This window comes from Apis dorsata, unplaced genomic scaffold, assembly GCF_000469605.1.
Source record: "Apis dorsata unplaced genomic scaffold, Apis dorsata 1.3 scaffold_132, whole genome shotgun sequence".
In the NCBI taxonomy this organism is placed as follows: domain Eukaryota; kingdom Metazoa; phylum Arthropoda; class Insecta; order Hymenoptera; family Apidae; genus Apis; species Apis dorsata.
Genome location: NW_006263425.1, coordinates 167,513 through 185,752, shown reverse-complemented (window position 1 = coordinate 185,752; position 18,240 = coordinate 167,513). Strand labels below are relative to the sequence as shown.

The 18,240-nt window shown below is 28.4% G+C and overlaps 1 protein-coding gene across 1 annotated transcript in view; it reads right to left on the bottom strand.

Moving 5' to 3' along the window:
• LOC102676641 overlaps nt 1-18,240 on the bottom strand; it is a 67,858-nt gene that overhangs the window by 42,567 nt on the left and 7,051 nt on the right. Inside the window, exons 2-11 of the mRNA XM_006612986.2 lie at nt 12,714-12,848; nt 12,177-12,335; nt 10,484-10,657; nt 9,579-9,798; nt 8,936-9,237; nt 8,480-8,704; nt 8,102-8,275; nt 6,885-7,046; nt 6,533-6,775; nt 5,754-5,984 (exon numbers count right to left, since the gene is read on the bottom strand). Of these exons, the coding sequence (XP_006613049.2) occupies nt 5,754-5,984; nt 6,533-6,775; nt 6,885-7,046; nt 8,102-8,275; nt 8,480-8,704; nt 8,936-9,237; nt 9,579-9,798; nt 10,484-10,657; nt 12,177-12,335; nt 12,714-12,848 (2,025 nt within the window). The remainder of the gene's footprint in view (nt 1-5,753; nt 5,985-6,532; nt 6,776-6,884; nt 7,047-8,101; nt 8,276-8,479; nt 8,705-8,935; nt 9,238-9,578; nt 9,799-10,483; nt 10,658-12,176; nt 12,336-12,713; nt 12,849-18,240) is intronic.

Sequence of the window (18,240 nt, the reverse complement as noted above, 5' to 3'; positions counted from 1 at the left end):
TTTTTTTTTTTTTTTTTTTTTTTTTTTTTAGAGTAAATGTAATATTGTTATTATTTTGGATAATTGATAATAGTTTTTTCTTTGTTATTATTTCTGTAAAGTTTAATTGATATTGTTAATTGTATAATTATATTGTTATTTATTCTTACATTATGATAATAGGAATCGAAGAAAAAAGTGGAAGGGATTCGTCGGGATTCGAACTCGAGTCCCTTCGGTTAAAAAACTGAACCTCTATCCCTTACGCTATGGTATCTTCTTAGTTTCTTTTTGTTATATTAAGTATTTAGAGGATCATAGGAGATCTTATACTAATTTTATATGAATTATTTATTATTCTGAAGTTTTTTTTTTTAATATTATTAATTTTGAGAATTAAATGATATGATTATTTAAATAGATGATATTATTAATATTCTATGTATTCTGAATAAAATGAAATATTTACATAAAATTTCTTTGCCTTCCAAAATCTGGTATTTATCAGTATTTTAACATTTCTGCTCAGAAATTTGACTCATCATTAATATCTCGCAAATTTCTTGTGCATAGAATATCATTTAAAGTATTGAAATTTCAGTTATTCTCAATTCTATTTGTTTCTGATCAAGAAATTATTTACGAAAAATAATCTCAAATATATATTGTATCGCTTCTAAAAATTAGGAGATGTTTTAAAAATGAGAATAACACCCCATAAAACTCTCCGTGCAAATGTGGAGAGAAAGAGAGAACAATTTTAATGCAACAGAATTGTTAAGAGTTTGAAACGAGTAGAAGGAGATAGAAAAAGACGATAAGAATGATTTCTTTCTTGTAGAGTATGGTTAAAGTGTATGTGTGAGTTAATGTCTTTGCCATTTTACAGTTTAATTCCATTACACTGTGGTCTTTTGTCCCTTTTTGTCGAGAAGCCTTCTGAAGACTCCTCGATGAGCTCACGCGAGTAACCATTTTCCTTTCTCTCTCTTTCTCTGTCTCTTTTTCTCTTTAGTGCTTTGACTTTTACGATGGTCTTTCTGATCTGGTTAAACTGTGTTAGATTGGTGTACAGATAATAAAATCTCGTTTACTTCTCCAAAGAAAATGAATGAATTTTTGAACGAATAAAATTGTTTGAATAAATCAATTTCGTGATTAAAAATTTAAATCAATTTGTTTTCCTCTAAAATTATTATTTTTTCTCTTTATACCGCATTTCTTTACTATTTATAGAGTAAAAACGAAAAATTAGTAAAATCTAACTTTCTTTCTTTCTTCTGTATATTTAAAATAATTTTAAATTATTTTATTAGAAAAAATAGAAACTACTAAAAATAATATTTCAATTTTTAGAAATTAATAATTATTAATGATTGATAATTTTTCGTAAATTTAAAAATATTAAAAATTATTTTAATATCTTAATCGTTGTTTCTAATTAATCGTAATCTTTATTCATTATTTATCAATTTCATCTTTCTTAATGATAAATATTATGTGAGTGATCACATTATTGTGTAATATAAATGTCTCATGATCTGGTCATAAAAAATTAAATTTCAGTAATATCCAAACGAAAATTATCTATACACCAATCAATTTCATTTTTTGTTCAATCCATCCATTAAAAATATATTACAATTCATCTAAAACTACTTCTTCTTGTTTTCCATCTACTCCTCTTCTCCTTTTTTTTTCTTTTCTCTTTTCTTTCTCTCCGTTTCAACTCCTCTTCTATCCTACTCACCGAATTACATGAACATACAAAATAACTAACATAAACTCTAAATGAAATCTCAAAAATAAAAAAAAGGAAAGAGAAAGAAGAAAAAAGAAAAATATTAGAAAGAACAAAAAAAAAAATAATTCGCTAAAAGGAAATAAAGAATGGAAAATCGCTATACATAGTAAGGTTCTGTTATTGTATTACACGTGATTGGTGGTATATGCGTGTCTGGTGTGCACGTGTGTATCAAGTGAGCCTCGTTCGAAGGACAGTGAAAAATCACTCGAATGCAAAAAAAGAAAAAAAAAAAGAAAAAAAAAATGAATAATTATTATTTGTTCGTTCTGTTCAGCTACTCTACCAGGCAACTTTCATTCACTATTACAATCGTTTTGTTCAGTACTTACTCAGCAATTCTCGATGGCTGGTCATTCTATATACCCATCCGCGGTAATTGCACAACCATACTGAATAACAAACGGTCAATTTTCTCATAGTTTCACCCTTTTTTTCTTTCTTTCTTTCTCGCGCTACCCCTTTTTTTCTTCACAAGCACGTGCATTTGTTTTTTTTAAAAACTGGCATTAACTTTTTTTATTTCACTCTTTTACGAATGTACAAGAAATTTTCGTACTTTATATTTTTTATTTATTATTTATTGATTTGTTAATTTTTTTCTTTTTGGCAATAATGTATTACACTGCAATGCCAACAGAATTATCCAAGTTGAGGTGCAGAGTTAAGAATCTTCGTTTCTACGATCGAATAACTGGATCCATTGTGGCCCAACTATACGATACGAGAAACGCTCGTTTTGTTAAACGAGTTACAAGTTTTATTGCTCGTCGTTTCAGTGAAACTGTTTTTGATTGCTTTTTGTAAACAATTTATTGGCAGTGTTGGCTTTTATGTCTCATTCTAGATATACATTCCTCGTTGTATATATTTTTATTTTTAATTATTAATTTATTTAATATTTTTATTATTAATCCTCAATTGGTATTGTTCATTCAGCAACAAAATTTAATTTTAAAATATTTGATTTTTTTATTTTATAATAATGTAATAAATATTATTATTTTTTATACATTTTAGCGATAGACGTAAAGATTATATTTATATCTTTGATATTTTACTTATTTTATTTATAATAATAGGAAATATTAGATCAAAATATTGATTGCAACAAAACATTTCACGTTCAACTTTAAATTTTCTGTTTTCCTTTCTTTTTTGAATAAAATATGTAAAAATATTAGACCGAATTTTCAAATCGTTGAGCTAAAAAATATAGTGAATTTCTCTACTTATATTTCATAGATCGTAATACATTCTAGAGAGAATTAATTTAAAAATTTATTTCCTCTAATAAAATTGTAAAAATATTCATTATAGTTTTTATTCGAAAATTTTTTTTCCAAAAAATTTTCTTTTTCTTCAATTTTTTTTAAAATATAATAAATACATTATATTCAATTAATAAAAAAATAAAACTGAACAAAAATTATTAAAAAAAATAAAAAATGGTTTAGAGAACAAAAAATTAACAAATGAAATATATATAAAGAAATATGCTAAAAAAAGAAAAAACAGGAATGGAATAGGGTTAGGATAAATAATGTTAAAAAAAAAATAAAAACAACCCTCTATAGCACCCTATTTATTATCGATAATTCATACACGCTGTAAAATATTTAAAATGCAAACGAATATTATTCTTGTTTATATTAACTTTTCATTTTTGCAATAATCTTCATTAAAAAATACCATTTGCAAAATATGGTATACCTAAAGTTAGATTAATCCACGTAATATATTACACTGGTCAATAATAGGCAGTCTTATATATATATATAATATATATATATATATGCTTTTCTAAAATAAAAAATATCATTAAATCCATGATATTAAAGAAAATTTTATAAATTGTGTATAAAGTGAATGAAAAAATCTGTAAAAACTCTTCAAAAATATGTAGAAGAAAAGCTAACGATTAAACTTCATTTCATTTGATAATAATAATAATAATTTTCTAATTTCTCATTATTAATATTTAAAATGAAATTAATTGATATATGTAATAATATTGCATTTAAAAAAAGAAAACGGTCATCAATTCGTAGATTTGTCATTTTGTTCAAAGTTTGTTTCGTTAAATTGTACGAGACAAATTTGATTTTCTAATAACAGCATGATGTGTAATGCATCGCTGTTCAACAAGTTAAAAGTACTTGTACGAGTTAAACAACACTTTTAATCATAAAGTTGAATTAAGTACTGTTTGAAATGTTAAACAAATATCTGGCACATTGAACGCCGTGTGAAATTCAGTTTGTTGCATAACTTTGACTGCTTTTACTGCTTGGTATAATTCGTTCGAAGTTAATTCTTGTTATTCAAGGCCACATAAGAGCACTTCCCCCACCATTTCAATTTAATCTATTATATTTCTTTAGTATTATTTATTTTTAATCCAAACTAAATTCGTATAAATTTGATATAAGATAATCTCACTCGAAATTAATGTATTATAATGATAATTAAATTATCATTTTTTATGAATATAACTGTAAAGATAGAAATTTGAAAAATATAAGTATGGAATTCAATATTAGTGGGGGAAATGAGCTTGAACGATTTCAATCTAATTATGACCGATTTCAATCTAACTATATAGCAAAACTGTTTTTACTAAATTTTTTTAGAACTTTAATCCTTGATTAAATGTTATATTTATTTGAATTTTATTTAAATATTGAATCACACGACATGGAATGTGCTAGAGATCGCCTTTGGACGGAAATTCTGCGGAAACACTCGTAGGAATTATTGCACAATCGCGATTATCTTTAAGGATGACACTGGGGAAAGACATTTCAAGCATCTTCTCTAATTCAAGTTTCAACAAGATAAAACAAGATAAAAAAAGATATCCAGAAAAAACCGAAAAAAGTCCAATTGAACGATCGATACGAATCTCGGTGGAAAAATCGGTCGTCTCGAAGACACGCGAATCGCGAGGCGAATCCAAATTCGATAGTCGCGAAAACAGAGGCTGAATAATCTCTCGAAAAAGAAACAAAGGGATTGAGCAAGCGCACAAACAAATATTCTAATTATAATGTGTAACTTGATCAAGTTAGCTTTATTATTTAACAGAATAATAACAATAGAATGATACAAAATTATATTTTTAATTCATGCTTCTATGCTTCTCTTATTAAAAAAAAAAAAAAAAAATATAGAAAAATTAATCTGCTATTTCTTTAAACATACAGAAAATTATTGATCTTTAAAATAAGAAGCTTGTAAACAATTATATTTGTATCTGTAAAAATGATTCTGTCAATTTTTTAATGGATTAATTTTATTTAATTGATTTTAATATTAAGATAAGAAATATATTTAAATTATAATAACGCTACTTTGATCAAATTATATCTAAATCAATATCCAAACCAGAACGAGCATTGTAGGCTTCTCCTACTCCTTTCACATCTTCGAATAAATGAAAGGAAAAATAGAAACGAAGATTCTCGACAATACAAATATGCATCAATGCTATTTACATCAGAGAATTACCCTTCATCACTTTCATCTATAATGCACGTATATCTTATAACAAATATACAACTTATAAAATGATTGCAAAGTTAAAATTACTTCAATTAATTTTCTTCTCTAGGAGAGAATTAAAAAAAAAATATATATATATATTTTTTACTCTTGCTTACCCTTTGATTCTATCTTTGTCTCAAAACAAATCAAGACAATATCCAGGAGTAGAAAACGCTCATAATCTAGGCTTGAATAAACTTAAATCCATTCTAAATCATTGTTCTCAGAAACTCTCAGATTTGACAAGATTGTGCTGATGCTTCAAACCCTCGATCAAATCCATATGATGGGGTGGCTCGATTACGTTCACTTTACGCTCCCTGAAATATTCTCGCCTCTGTTTGTGACTATCCATGATCGAGCTCGTGGCCGTCTCGCTATCCCTATCGACGGTCGGTTCAATTCGATCCTCCTGATCGCTCACCTGGACAATACTGTCTGGAATGGGCAACGGTTTGGCCACACCGATCCGCACGGTGCCCTTCGGGGCGCCTTTGAGCGCCTGCACCGCCTGATCCAGCGTCGCGTTCTCCAGGGCGATGTCGTTGACGAATAAAAGACGATCTCCTGGTATCAGTTGCCCGTCGACCTGAGCCACGCCACCGGGCACCAGTGATCTTATTACTATCACAGTTTCGTTGGGGTTCATTGGATCCTGGAACAAACAAACGTAAATTTGTTAGTGATTATTGATTTATTTTTTAATTGGATCGAATATTCATTGATATGAAAAATTAAAGATTTTATTTCAAATTGGATTACAAATTGGTTATAGGATAATTTAATTTCTAACGTAACTTATTAAATCATAAGCATTTAAATATATGGTAATACAATTAAGGTTTAGATCAATCTGCCTCGATTTTATGGTTTCCTCCATTGTACAAGCTTTCAATTACGTAATATATTAATTCAATATTTCTCTCTTAATCACAAACTACCAATGATAGTAATAATATTTTCTTTGATATTAAAAAATATTGATACCAAGTAATCATAGTAATCGTATAACGAATATTTCTTTTTTTTTTTAATTTAAGAATAAATTCATTTGGATCATACTCACATTATTACTCACATTTTAAGAATTTTTATCTTTTTTCTAAATTTTTCATTAAAATAAATATATTTCTAGCTCTGTTCAACTATACTTCCTACAATATTTCAATAAATTAAATTGATTCAATTAAATCACGCCCATACCTGATAATCCAAAATGGAGAACCCAAGGCCCCGTTCTCCCTTTACCAATTCGATGATCTGCGGTTCGGAGCTCCACATCGCCAGGCCAGTTAACGGTTCCAAAGATCGCGATTTCATTTTATTCAAACTGGCATCTGTCACCGTAGCTGTAGTCGTCGTCGACGCCAACGAGCCGTCAGACTTTGCCTTCACCAGACGGTCCATCGTTGGTAGCAAATTCTGCAGAGATCCTCCAAGGATACTCTATAAAACAGGTTTTACCTGGTTACGTTCCAATTGCCAATAATATGTAGAAATTGGATTATTGTTCTTTTTTTTCCTTTTTTTTTTTTGGAAAATGTTTGATTCTTACTCTGGTTTGAAAAGCGGCTTGGTGTTGAGCAGTGTCGATAGGGCAAAGAGGATCCTGAGAGGCGATGTTCCTTCCGCAAACCATTCGAACGTGTATGGGTAATTCTTTTAGCACGCTAACTACTTCCATGTGGTTGATACCTAATAATCGATATCCGTTCACCTGTTGACAATATTAAAATTGGATATTTAATTTATGATTTTTTTATGATAAAAGCTTGAAGTGTTTTAAAAACTTTTCAGATTTATTAAAATGCAAGTATGCATATTATGGGTTTATGAGCATTATACTGATTTAATTATTCCACCTCAGAAAAACAATTCTAATCAAAGTTAAGCTTATATACGATTAAATGACTAGTTATCTAAGATATAATTATTATCTAAGACTATTGTTTTGCCTATACTAATCATAAGCTTCTTAATTTGGAAAATTTATGTTTATTATCCTTGTGTGTTTTGAAATATTCTCTATATCTTATAATATCTAACACTAACTAATACACTGAAATAAATTATTATCAATATCAATATATATACTCTTTAATCATCAAAATATTCATGAATATTGATACAAAAATTATATTTCAGATCAGAAATCGAAATCATTGTATTGTTCATTTTTTAAAAAAATATTTTTAAAAAATAATCAATAAATAATATCGAAAATATAAAGTGATAAATAAAAATAGGCAATAAATGCAAAAAATTTATAAAAATAAAGACATGAAAGATAATGTATGAAATAATATAGGGAATAAATAAATTTTTAAAAAAATTATTGTAAAAAAATTTTACAATAATAAAAATAATAGTCCTAAAAATCGAAATAAAAACAATTTTAACACTATGAAATTGATTGACAGCATATTTTACATTATTACGTTATTGTTTATTCAATAATTTATTATTCTATATTTACTAATTTATTAATTATAATAATTATTATTAATTAATTATTAATTTATCTTAATAAATATTTATAACTTGCAACGATAACAATATACAATAGCTGATAAAATAGATATGATAAAATTATCATATCTATCATCATTAAATAATGATATATTTATTAATTTGTTAAATAAATCGAGGATGGATTTGCAAATTATTAAATCACCACAATATTCTGCCACAGGCTTTGTTAATCCTTCGTGTTAATTGGATTTAAAGGCAAGACAAGATTTTGGACTTTGTTGGATCAAAGTGTTGCATTACCTCGAGCAATTCGTCCCCGGATCGAAGCGTTCCATTTTGTCCTACGGGTCCTTCCGGAAGGATCGATCTTATGTAATGATGCGGTCTCACTTCTTGCCCGTTCTCCACATCCACAGTCCCTTCCAGGCTTATTCCAAGACCACTGCCTTCCGCGAATTTTTTCAATTGCGCCACCTATTTGACAAGAAAAGAAGGAAAAGAAAAATTTCTTTTCTTTTTATTTTTTTTATTATTTATCGTAGGAATTTTGTTTCTCTAAATATTATAATCGTCAGAATTTCCATGGAAATTATTTTTCTAAATTTTGATCGATTTAAATTTTTTAAAATTTAATCGAGAGATGGATCGTTAATGTTTCAATAATTAAATATTACACACCACAATTTCCGTGTCTGGACCGACGATTTTCTGCCATTTCGCCTTAATGGCGGCACGAATTTGAGGCGTAAGCTCGCTAGATGGATCACTCAGCAAAGCTTCCACATTGGCGGCGTCATCTAATTCATCCGACGATCTTTCGCGATCACCCTCCTGAAGAATCGCGCTGTCCACAGTTGTATGCGACTCTCCTTCAGGTTCTATTTCAGTGGTAGTTTCTCCATCCTGCAATGGAATATTTTATACACATTGCCATTAAATTAAAATCCGGTGCATTAAGAACATTGTTAAAAAATATTAAATATAATAACCGAGTCTTTAAACCATGATTGTACATTTATACATAAAATTTAACTATTAATAATTATTCCTGCGATATAATACAGTCTTTTTTTCGTTCATATTATATATTTTGTTGTATAAAAATATTGATTTTATGAGTTTTAAAGAAAATACCGCGCTAATCGGGAAGCTTGGCAAACTGGTGATAGATGGAGAGCTCGGTTGAGGTAGTCTCAGTTCACTGGCCGCTATTGCCTGTTGAAGCTGGTCGTACTTTGGTCCACGTAGATATCTCTCCAGGCAAAGGACTACTGTTTGCCCTGTACGTCGTAACACCTCCACAGCCTCGTGATTTGAGTAACCCTGTAAAGAATGGCCGTCCACCTCCACTATTCTATCGTTTATTTGAATCTTGTTGCTCAAATCTGCCGCGCTTCCCTCGCTGATGCTCTTCACGAAAATGCCAGATAACTCTTCTGCAATCAGAATCAGACATATGTATTAAAGTAAAAAATATTATATTTCAATCGTGAAATTAATGATATTAATTGTTGTTATTTTTTTTTTTTTAATTTTCAAATTCTTAAGATCTTTTTTTGAAATTTTCAAATTCGTCGATTTTCGAGATTCCAAGAAAAAGAAAAATTTCTCTCATCTCCAAACTTTAACTTTTCAACTTTCATATTTTCTACGGATATAAAAATAATTTAAATACTATTTTTTCTTCGGCCTAATATCTCCAAGATTTTTATTTTCTTGAGCTTCGAATTTTCCTTCAGAAATAATTCTTGTTGTTTCTCGCGTGATGGGGGATTACCTTTCTCGCACACGTATCCAGCAATGGTAATCCCGAGGCCGTAAATGTCTTTCTTAAGCTCGACGGTGAATCGTTCCATTTCTGGCAGTGAGTTAACATCAATGGTGTCCATGGTGAGGACCGGAAGCTCCGGGATCTGCACCGGAACCGTCGGTATCACTGGCATCGCTCCAATTGGCATTGGGTTGCGTACTACGTCCATGATGAGACCTGGCCTTGCCTACCGAATAACCCATCCTTTCGAGATAATAGCTCGGGCATAATAACGAGAAATGATATGCAAATGCGGGAAATATTCGAGGAATCAACAGAGGAATAAAAAGATAGAACTGATAAAAAAGAAAATAGAACAAGAGGAAAGGAATTCTGCATTTTAGTCGATTTGAAATTACAATATATTTGTACAGATTCTAAAATTAATTTATAGATAATTAAAAGATATGATAGAACGAATTAACAAGAATTATTATTAAGAAATTTGAATAAATTAATTCCTAAAAGATGATTGAAACTTGTATTATGGAAATATTCTTCAATTCATACGATTAATTTTGATTATTTTTAATTGGTAATTATTTTTGTGGAAAATTTCATCGTTTATTTAGAGATTTGAATAAATTAATTGCTAAAAGATGATTGAAACGTGGAATTATCTAGCCTCTAAAGAATAGATTGATCCAAACAATCAAGGACAATTTAATTATCGAAACTTTTATATCATAATTATTTTCAACTAACTTTTCATTCTTGAATAAGATATAAAAAAAGTTCAAATCTATTTTGTCCTGGAATACGGATTATATAGATTATATAGACTTGACACAACGTGTCAACTAATGGAAAGGTACAAAGAACAAGGCGGAAGAATAATGAAATCTCACAAAGTAAAAATGTAACCGACTCACGTGCATCTCGACATCAGATTCCTGAGAGTACATGAAGCCGTTGTCGTACGCGCTGTCGGGCTGCACGTGGCGCATGTTGTACGTCTCCGGCACGCTGTGCACCAGGTGACGATCCAACTCCTCCGGGTCACCCAGAATCTTTGTTGGTACGATCGGAGCGTGGCTGCCGAGTGCCTGAAACGTGGTATTCGATTGGAATCTCTGTCTCGAAATTCGTATCGAGGACGATTTTTATTTCTATTATAAATATTATTTATATTTATGGTTATAAATATGATTGATTTGGTAAGTTTTTGATTATTTTACCGCTTTGGATTTGTATGTACAATGATCGAGTAATGTATGTTTAAAAAAGATATATTTTCAAAGTATCATATAATATAGATTTATATTAATGATCTTATAATTATTGGTAGAATATTGTCACGTAGCCATGTTGGAATAAATAAGTAGTGAAATTTTCTATAAAAATTATTGTGATTAAAAGATAATCATATTACTTTATTTTTATGGAAAATTCTATCGCATATGACAATAAATTTTTAAATAATTTGTATTATGGGAATATCCTTCAATTCATACGATTAATTTTGGTTATTTTTAATTGGTAATTATTTTTATGGAAAATTTCATCGTTTATTTAGCATATTTTAAATATGATTGCATTATATATTCCATTAGTAGTTATGATCAATAATATATCATATAATCCTATTAACATATGTATTATATATGTTCATGCTATATATAATGTTTAATAAATTTCTATTTTAATTCATATACTTTTTAATCATAAAAATGAATGAAAATATTGAAATACTATTAAGAAATTAGTAGCATTATGAATCCATCCTCTTTTCATCTTTACATATTAATCAAATTGCTTTTTAAACTTGCAAAATTAACATATTTTTTATATCCTTGTCCATTAAGTTAATAGCTGGATAAAGTACTTTTTTTTATTATAAATAAATTTGCTTAAGTGACATCGTAAATAAGTTGTATTACAAAAAATAAATAAAAATGACACAGTTATCACGAAAATGAGAAAAGTCGAAGAGTTAAAGTGCTTTTAACTTATATAATGCCTTCCAGAACTACGAAACGATCAATTATGACACTATTTACCGTGCAAACAGACCGATCCAATGATTTAATGAAAACGCCTTGCCGCCATTTAATTAATGAGAATTCCGATCAAAGCATTTCATCAGACTTTTTAGGAAGGGAAAAAACCAAGAATTTTACTAAGAAAAGTAATTTTAACAAAAGAAAAATAAAATATCCCCAATTTTTATAGAATTTTGAAAATTTTGAACATTCAAAGTATCAATCTTTCAGTTTCTAAAACTTCTAAAATAAATTTCGTTATATTTCTTGCAATTTTTACAAGATTTCCAAATTATTTTCGAGAATCTTCAAATCTTCCAATTCCCAAATAGAAAATTATCTTAAAGTTCCTCCCAAACTTTTCATCGACACTTTATCGAAGCTTCAAATTTTCAAATTCCAAAATTCTTCAATTCTTCTTTTGAACTTCTACAAACTCAAATTCCCTAAATATCTTTAATTCCAAATTCGAACTTTTGCAAAGTTTCGCAAATTCTTGATTTTCAAACAATATATTCAACTTTTCATTACATGATGCAATCTTTGGAACATCATAAAGATTAAGAAAAAAAAACAGCAATACCTGATAATCCGGCGAGGTTGGTTCCACAGGTCGCGCGACAACGAGACGCACGTGCGTGCCGGATTGTCGCAGGACTGCCGCAACCTGTTCACTTCCCATTCCCCGCAAATTGACATCGCCGATTTGCAATATATGGTCCCCGCTCTGCAACCGATTATCCTGAAATTTGTGTCGAGAACGCGCCGTGTTTAATTCCCCGATCATTAAATATTTATGCGTCGTTTAATTTATGTCATTATATTTCTATTATTATTATTTTTTATGGAATTTTATTTCGAGATTAATGCCTTTTGATTGCCAAAATATTATGATATCCTGGTTAATTCGAATGTCATGTACGAAACTTTTTTCAGGAAAGAAAAGATAAATTTGATATATGAAAGGAAGAAAATCTAGAAAATGTTTAATTAAAAAAAAAATAAAATTATAAAGTATCGAATGAAAGATTTTTATACGCGTTATGATTTTTTTTATATAGAAATAATGGATTTTGATATTACTTGACGATTTTGTATTATTTTTGTCAAATTTACTTACTCGATCGGCGACACCTCCTGGAAGGATTGTCTTGACGACAACACCGCTGCTTCGTCCACCCACGATTCCGAATCCAAGACCGCTGCCATCATTGATCAGATTTATTACCTCAACTTGTGCCCATTCCGTGTTCAGCTACAACAGTACCAACATATAAATTCAATATGACGTGTCTGGTCGATCCGCTATTTATCATCAAGCTTATCTTATCCCTTTAAGTTAACAAAGAAATCAATCAAAAATTATGGAGAGAAATAAAATAGAATAGAAATTTCAAATATATAGAAAATAAAATTTGGAAATATTCTAAAATTTCAATTTGAATTTGGAATCTATATTTTTCAATTTATTACTTATTACTGGGGATAGAAATATTAGAAATTACTAGAATTAGAAATTTAAACTAATTTAATTAGTTAGGTTTTGTTCTGATTTCTACTAAAAAGTCACTAGAAACTAGAAAATCATAAAATACGATATTTATAATCATTTAAAATCTAAAAATTGTGGAATTTTTAATCTAAATCTGAAATTTGAACCATATAAATGGAAAACAAAAATTACAAGCTACGTATATTCTTATCTTCCAACTAGGAAATTCGAATTCGAAATTTCGATGTACAAATTAGCAACTGTACAAGAATATACAATTTCGAATCTATAATTTCGAACTTGGAAATTCCAATCTCTAATTTGAAATCTACAATTTGACTCTTGGAATTCAAACTAGGGAAACTTCAAACTCGTACAACTTGAAATTACAAATTTCAATCTTTGAACTTCAATTTTCAGACTCATTTCATTATAATATTAATATATAAAATTCATTAAAATAATAACTAGCAATGATATATATTCATTATTATTCCAATCCTTCAATTTTCATTCGTATTTTTTCTCTTTATGTTATTAAAATGAAACAAGAAATAAATTGCAAAAATAATATTTCATAAACAATTATTTAACATATACAAAATCATATTGTTTCATTTTAAAATAATTTTGTCGCATTTATTGGCAGTTTTAAAATGAATCAGTCGAGATTTCCAAAGTTGGAATAAAAAAAGCGCGCTATGCTTAATTGTTGAATCGTGATAACTGAAACAAAATAAAGACCGATTCTTTTATACAATTTATTTGCGTCGAGGTTTTTCCAATGTGTGAAAGCGATATTAAAACGATTCGCGTGATATTCAATACGTTTAAATCTTCTCCAATAATGGAGAAAAATTTTTTAAAACGATTAAAAATAATGTTAAATCGAAAACTCTTATATAAAATTTGAAATTTTTAATTAAAAATTCTCGTTTAATTGAAATAATTAAAAAAAATTATTAATGTAAAAACGTTATTCAAGTTTTTTTATAAAATATATAAATATATAAATTTTTATGAAATATAAAAAAATGAGAATTCTCAATTTTAAACTTTTATAATTTCCATTTTTTATTAAAATTACTTCATTCATCGTTTAAAAGATTCTTCTTCGTTAGAAAATTGTTATAGATACCAGAAGAACTAAAATAATTAGCCTCACGAGGGTCGACAAAAAACTCGTGCTACATTTTCTCTCTTTCAATTTCATTGCCTCGGGTATGTACATTGCTTCTCCTGTCAGATAACAAGATGTGTTAAAATTGCAAAGAAAAAAGAAAAAAAGAAGAAGAAGAAGCTTGATGCACTATCGTTGCTTCAAGCCATTCTGAAACCTTTCATCGATTCATAACACTTATCATTTATTGTACGTATATCGAGTAGATATTTTTTAAAAAGAAGAATGAAAAAAAGAGAAAGAGATGAGAAATAGATATTGTACATTGTATTGTATAATATTACACATTCGTTCAGAAAAAATATAAATAAATATTCTATAAAGAAATTCTATTTCTTCAGACATCATTTTCCTCTTTATTTTTGCATTTGTTTATTTTATTGTATTGTGAATTCTATTTCAGGAATTAGAAAAGATAAAATTGTTGAAGATTATAATAGCTGTATAAGAAAAGTTTGTTCTTTTAAACATAGAAATATTTAACAGGTAAATAAGTAGAAATAAATGAACTTTTTAAAATAATAAATTAAATATATTTTATATATTCATTAATTTATCTAAAGAATAATATTTGAAGAATATTTTTTATACTGATGTATATACTGATGCATAAAAATATATATGAATTACGTATTTTTTTTCTTTTTTTTTTTATTTTTCTTTTTCTTCACACTTTCTTTATTATTCCACGTTTTGAAGTTAGTCCACAAAATAGATAATGTTTATAAATGTATTTTTACTCGTGTTTCCGACAAACAAAATTTAAATTCTCCCAAGAAAGCGTGTAAATATCGCAATTAACGTGATGAAATTTTCTAATTATCGCTTGAGCTAGGAACGAGGTAAGATGGAAGATCACAAGAATGAGGGATATAGGTCAATAGTTCTCGTTACAAGGAAAAATATACGAAAAACAAGAGAATGAAAGAACGAAAGAAAGGCAAGTCTAAGAAAAAATTCGCATTGTTCCTTTTTTGTGAATGGGAAGAAATATCCATTAAAAAGATATTTTTAAGATCGCATGATTTTCTTATCAAAAACAAGAAAAATAAAGGAAAAAATCACCATAAAAAATAATTTTTGTCTTTTGAAAATAAAGAAACTTTTGAATATTTTTTTTTTAAATAAAAATTTAAATAAAATAAAATAATTAAATATTCTTAAGGAATTTCAAATATTTCTTATGATATGCTCAAATTTTTCTAAACTTAAAAAGAAAAATATTTATGAAAAATTATGAATTACAAATAAATATATTTTTTTCTTTTTTTTATCTTTTACGTCTTAGTAACTTTACATACAAATCTTATTAGAAAATCCGAAATTTCCAACGTCTCCACATTGTTATATTATAATTATACGTCAGAATTCAATTTTCAATCTTTCTCTACTTTCATTTAAGAAAGAAAGAGAAATTATTACTCAAAGCAGAATTTCCTTACTTTCGTTTAACTTTCTTGAAAGAGCAGCCCCTATTAATCAATTTAAAGAAAGAAAACTCGTTTCGTACTATTTTAACAGTCATATTTCACCAACCGGAAGTAATTACTCAGAATCTTAAATTTTTATCGACTTCTCATCGTAACGAATGAATTATTAACGAACAATTTAGAATGATTTCAATTGCACAGGAATCCTTATCACTTATCAAGTCGACAATTGCAACTCAACGCAACTTGATTTATCGTCACGAGAACGCTTTTAAAGTTTCGATAAATCATTCCCTCTCGAGGAAGTATTTTTTTCTTCCTCTTTTTTATCTCTTTCTTTTTCTTCTTCTTCTTATTCTTTTTCCGTTCTACACAGTTTCTGGACGGTTCTTCTTCTGACGATCGACTTTATCAAAGTGAGTTAAACGCCGAGTAATATAGCCAAGATGGCAAATAGGAAACTGTGCTGATAATAAAATTTCTTTCGAAACGATGTTGTACTTTCCTTTATCGTGGAACTTTTAAAGCAGGAGAAATCGATGAGAGGGAATGGTTGGTAGATATTATTTGAAATATTTGCGAGTACGCTGGTTGAATGAAATAGAAATTGAACGAGAAACAAGGAGGGCTTTGCGACAAGGATCGAGATTCTTTTGCTTTTGTTCTGTCCTACGAAGTTTCTCAGAATTTGAATTTGAAGAGCTTGTGTCAAAGAAATTTTTCAGCTCTCATATCTTATATTTGATATTGAATATTTTATTTCCGAGCTTAGTATTTTTCTATTCTTACGTTGAAGATTGCGTATCTCTCGAACTTCGTATCTCGTATTTCTGTTTTTCAAAAACTTCAATTCTATATTTTTCAAATTCCAACATTAATCTTCGTTATTTTCAATACTTTTTGTAACTGAAGTAATTCCAAAGATCTTTTTCATCGATAATAATTCAAGAAATAATGTCGAAAGTTTATTTTTTCATTAAAATAATTTTTCATTACACTGCATGAAAAATTATATAGTAAATTCAATAAAATTTAACTAAATTAAATTTTTTAAAATTGTCAGATTTTGACTGTTCCAAATTAACTCCGATTCCACGCATTTCGGCGGAATTAATATCAGCGAAAAAAATTCCTCCAACGTTTAACCAAAATGATCCAAAACCGAAACCAGAGTCACCTCGATTAACCGCATTCAACTTGGCCAATAATCGAACGTGATTCCACCCATTTTGAAAGTGGCGAGAAAATGGAAACACCTGTACCTATTCACAGAACTACCAACAAAAAACGATTTTCAAACACGTGTATTCACACGATTGAACGCGATTAAAATTGACGATGCGACGGCCTCGTTAATATTCAAAAATGGCGTTCGAATCGTTCGTGAAATTGTAATGGCCGTGATATTTCGGTGACCGGAGAGGAAATGTTTTAACAACGAGCATCGAAATGGTCCCTGGAGGGAGGGGAAAGAATTGTTCTTCGGTATCTCCACGATTTTGATTTCTTATTCGACTTTCAATTGTTGCAAAGGGAAAAAGAGAAAGAAATTTTTCATGAGTCAGTGAAATTATTGCTGTTGAGAATCAATATGTTCCAGACTTAATGATCACAAAGATTTACTACATTAAAACCAGATGGCTCTGATGTGGTCTTCTCTTACAGATAATTTTGTTTATACTGTGTCTTTTTGAAAATTTATTACCACTTATCTCTAATATTCTTTTTCTTTTTCACTTTGTTGTACTGTGTTGTGTTATATTGTGCTCTATCTTAATGAATAAAGTTATTGGTGATTGGAGTGATTTCATTCTTTCTTTCTCTCTGTCTCCTTCTCTCTCCCTCTCTCCACTGTCATTGCAAGACTGAGGAATTTGAGGAAATTGATTCTTGTTGTTGAGAGAAAGATTCTTTTGAATTCTTAATTTCTTTAAAATAACTTCAAAATCGGAAAATTTTATACATTCTAAAGAAATCGAGATCTATAATTCTATGATAATAAACGTGTAAAATCTAAAATTTTGAAATAAATTAATCATTTGAAAAAATATCACGTGGAAATTATTCTAATAATTAATAAAATGTATAATCCAGAGAAATTATGTGTGTTCAAGATTTCATTTGAGAGAACAGCATTTCCATGTGTTGCAACTTAATAGTTAATTCCAGCATCGGTGGCCACCGGTAGCCTTTGCGTTGATATTACTACTCGCAGTGGCCATCAAGGTATTAATAAATAAACAGTAATACTAAGTTCAAGTTAAATTAGGAAGATGAATATAATTATATTAGATGAAAATTAAATAAAATAAAGTTGAATAAAAGAGGATTATCACGAAATTTAATTCTTAATTATGTTGTTATTCTTCAAAATTTAATTTCACATTTAGTATTTGAATTGTTAATGTACAATTCGTGTCTCAAAATAATTTTTTATGCAGGAAAACGTACTTTAGAGATATGATTTTACTACTACTAGTTTCTGTATATGCCGACCTACTTTTTGGGAGAGGAAAAAAAAAGAAGAAAAAATATATACGAGAAG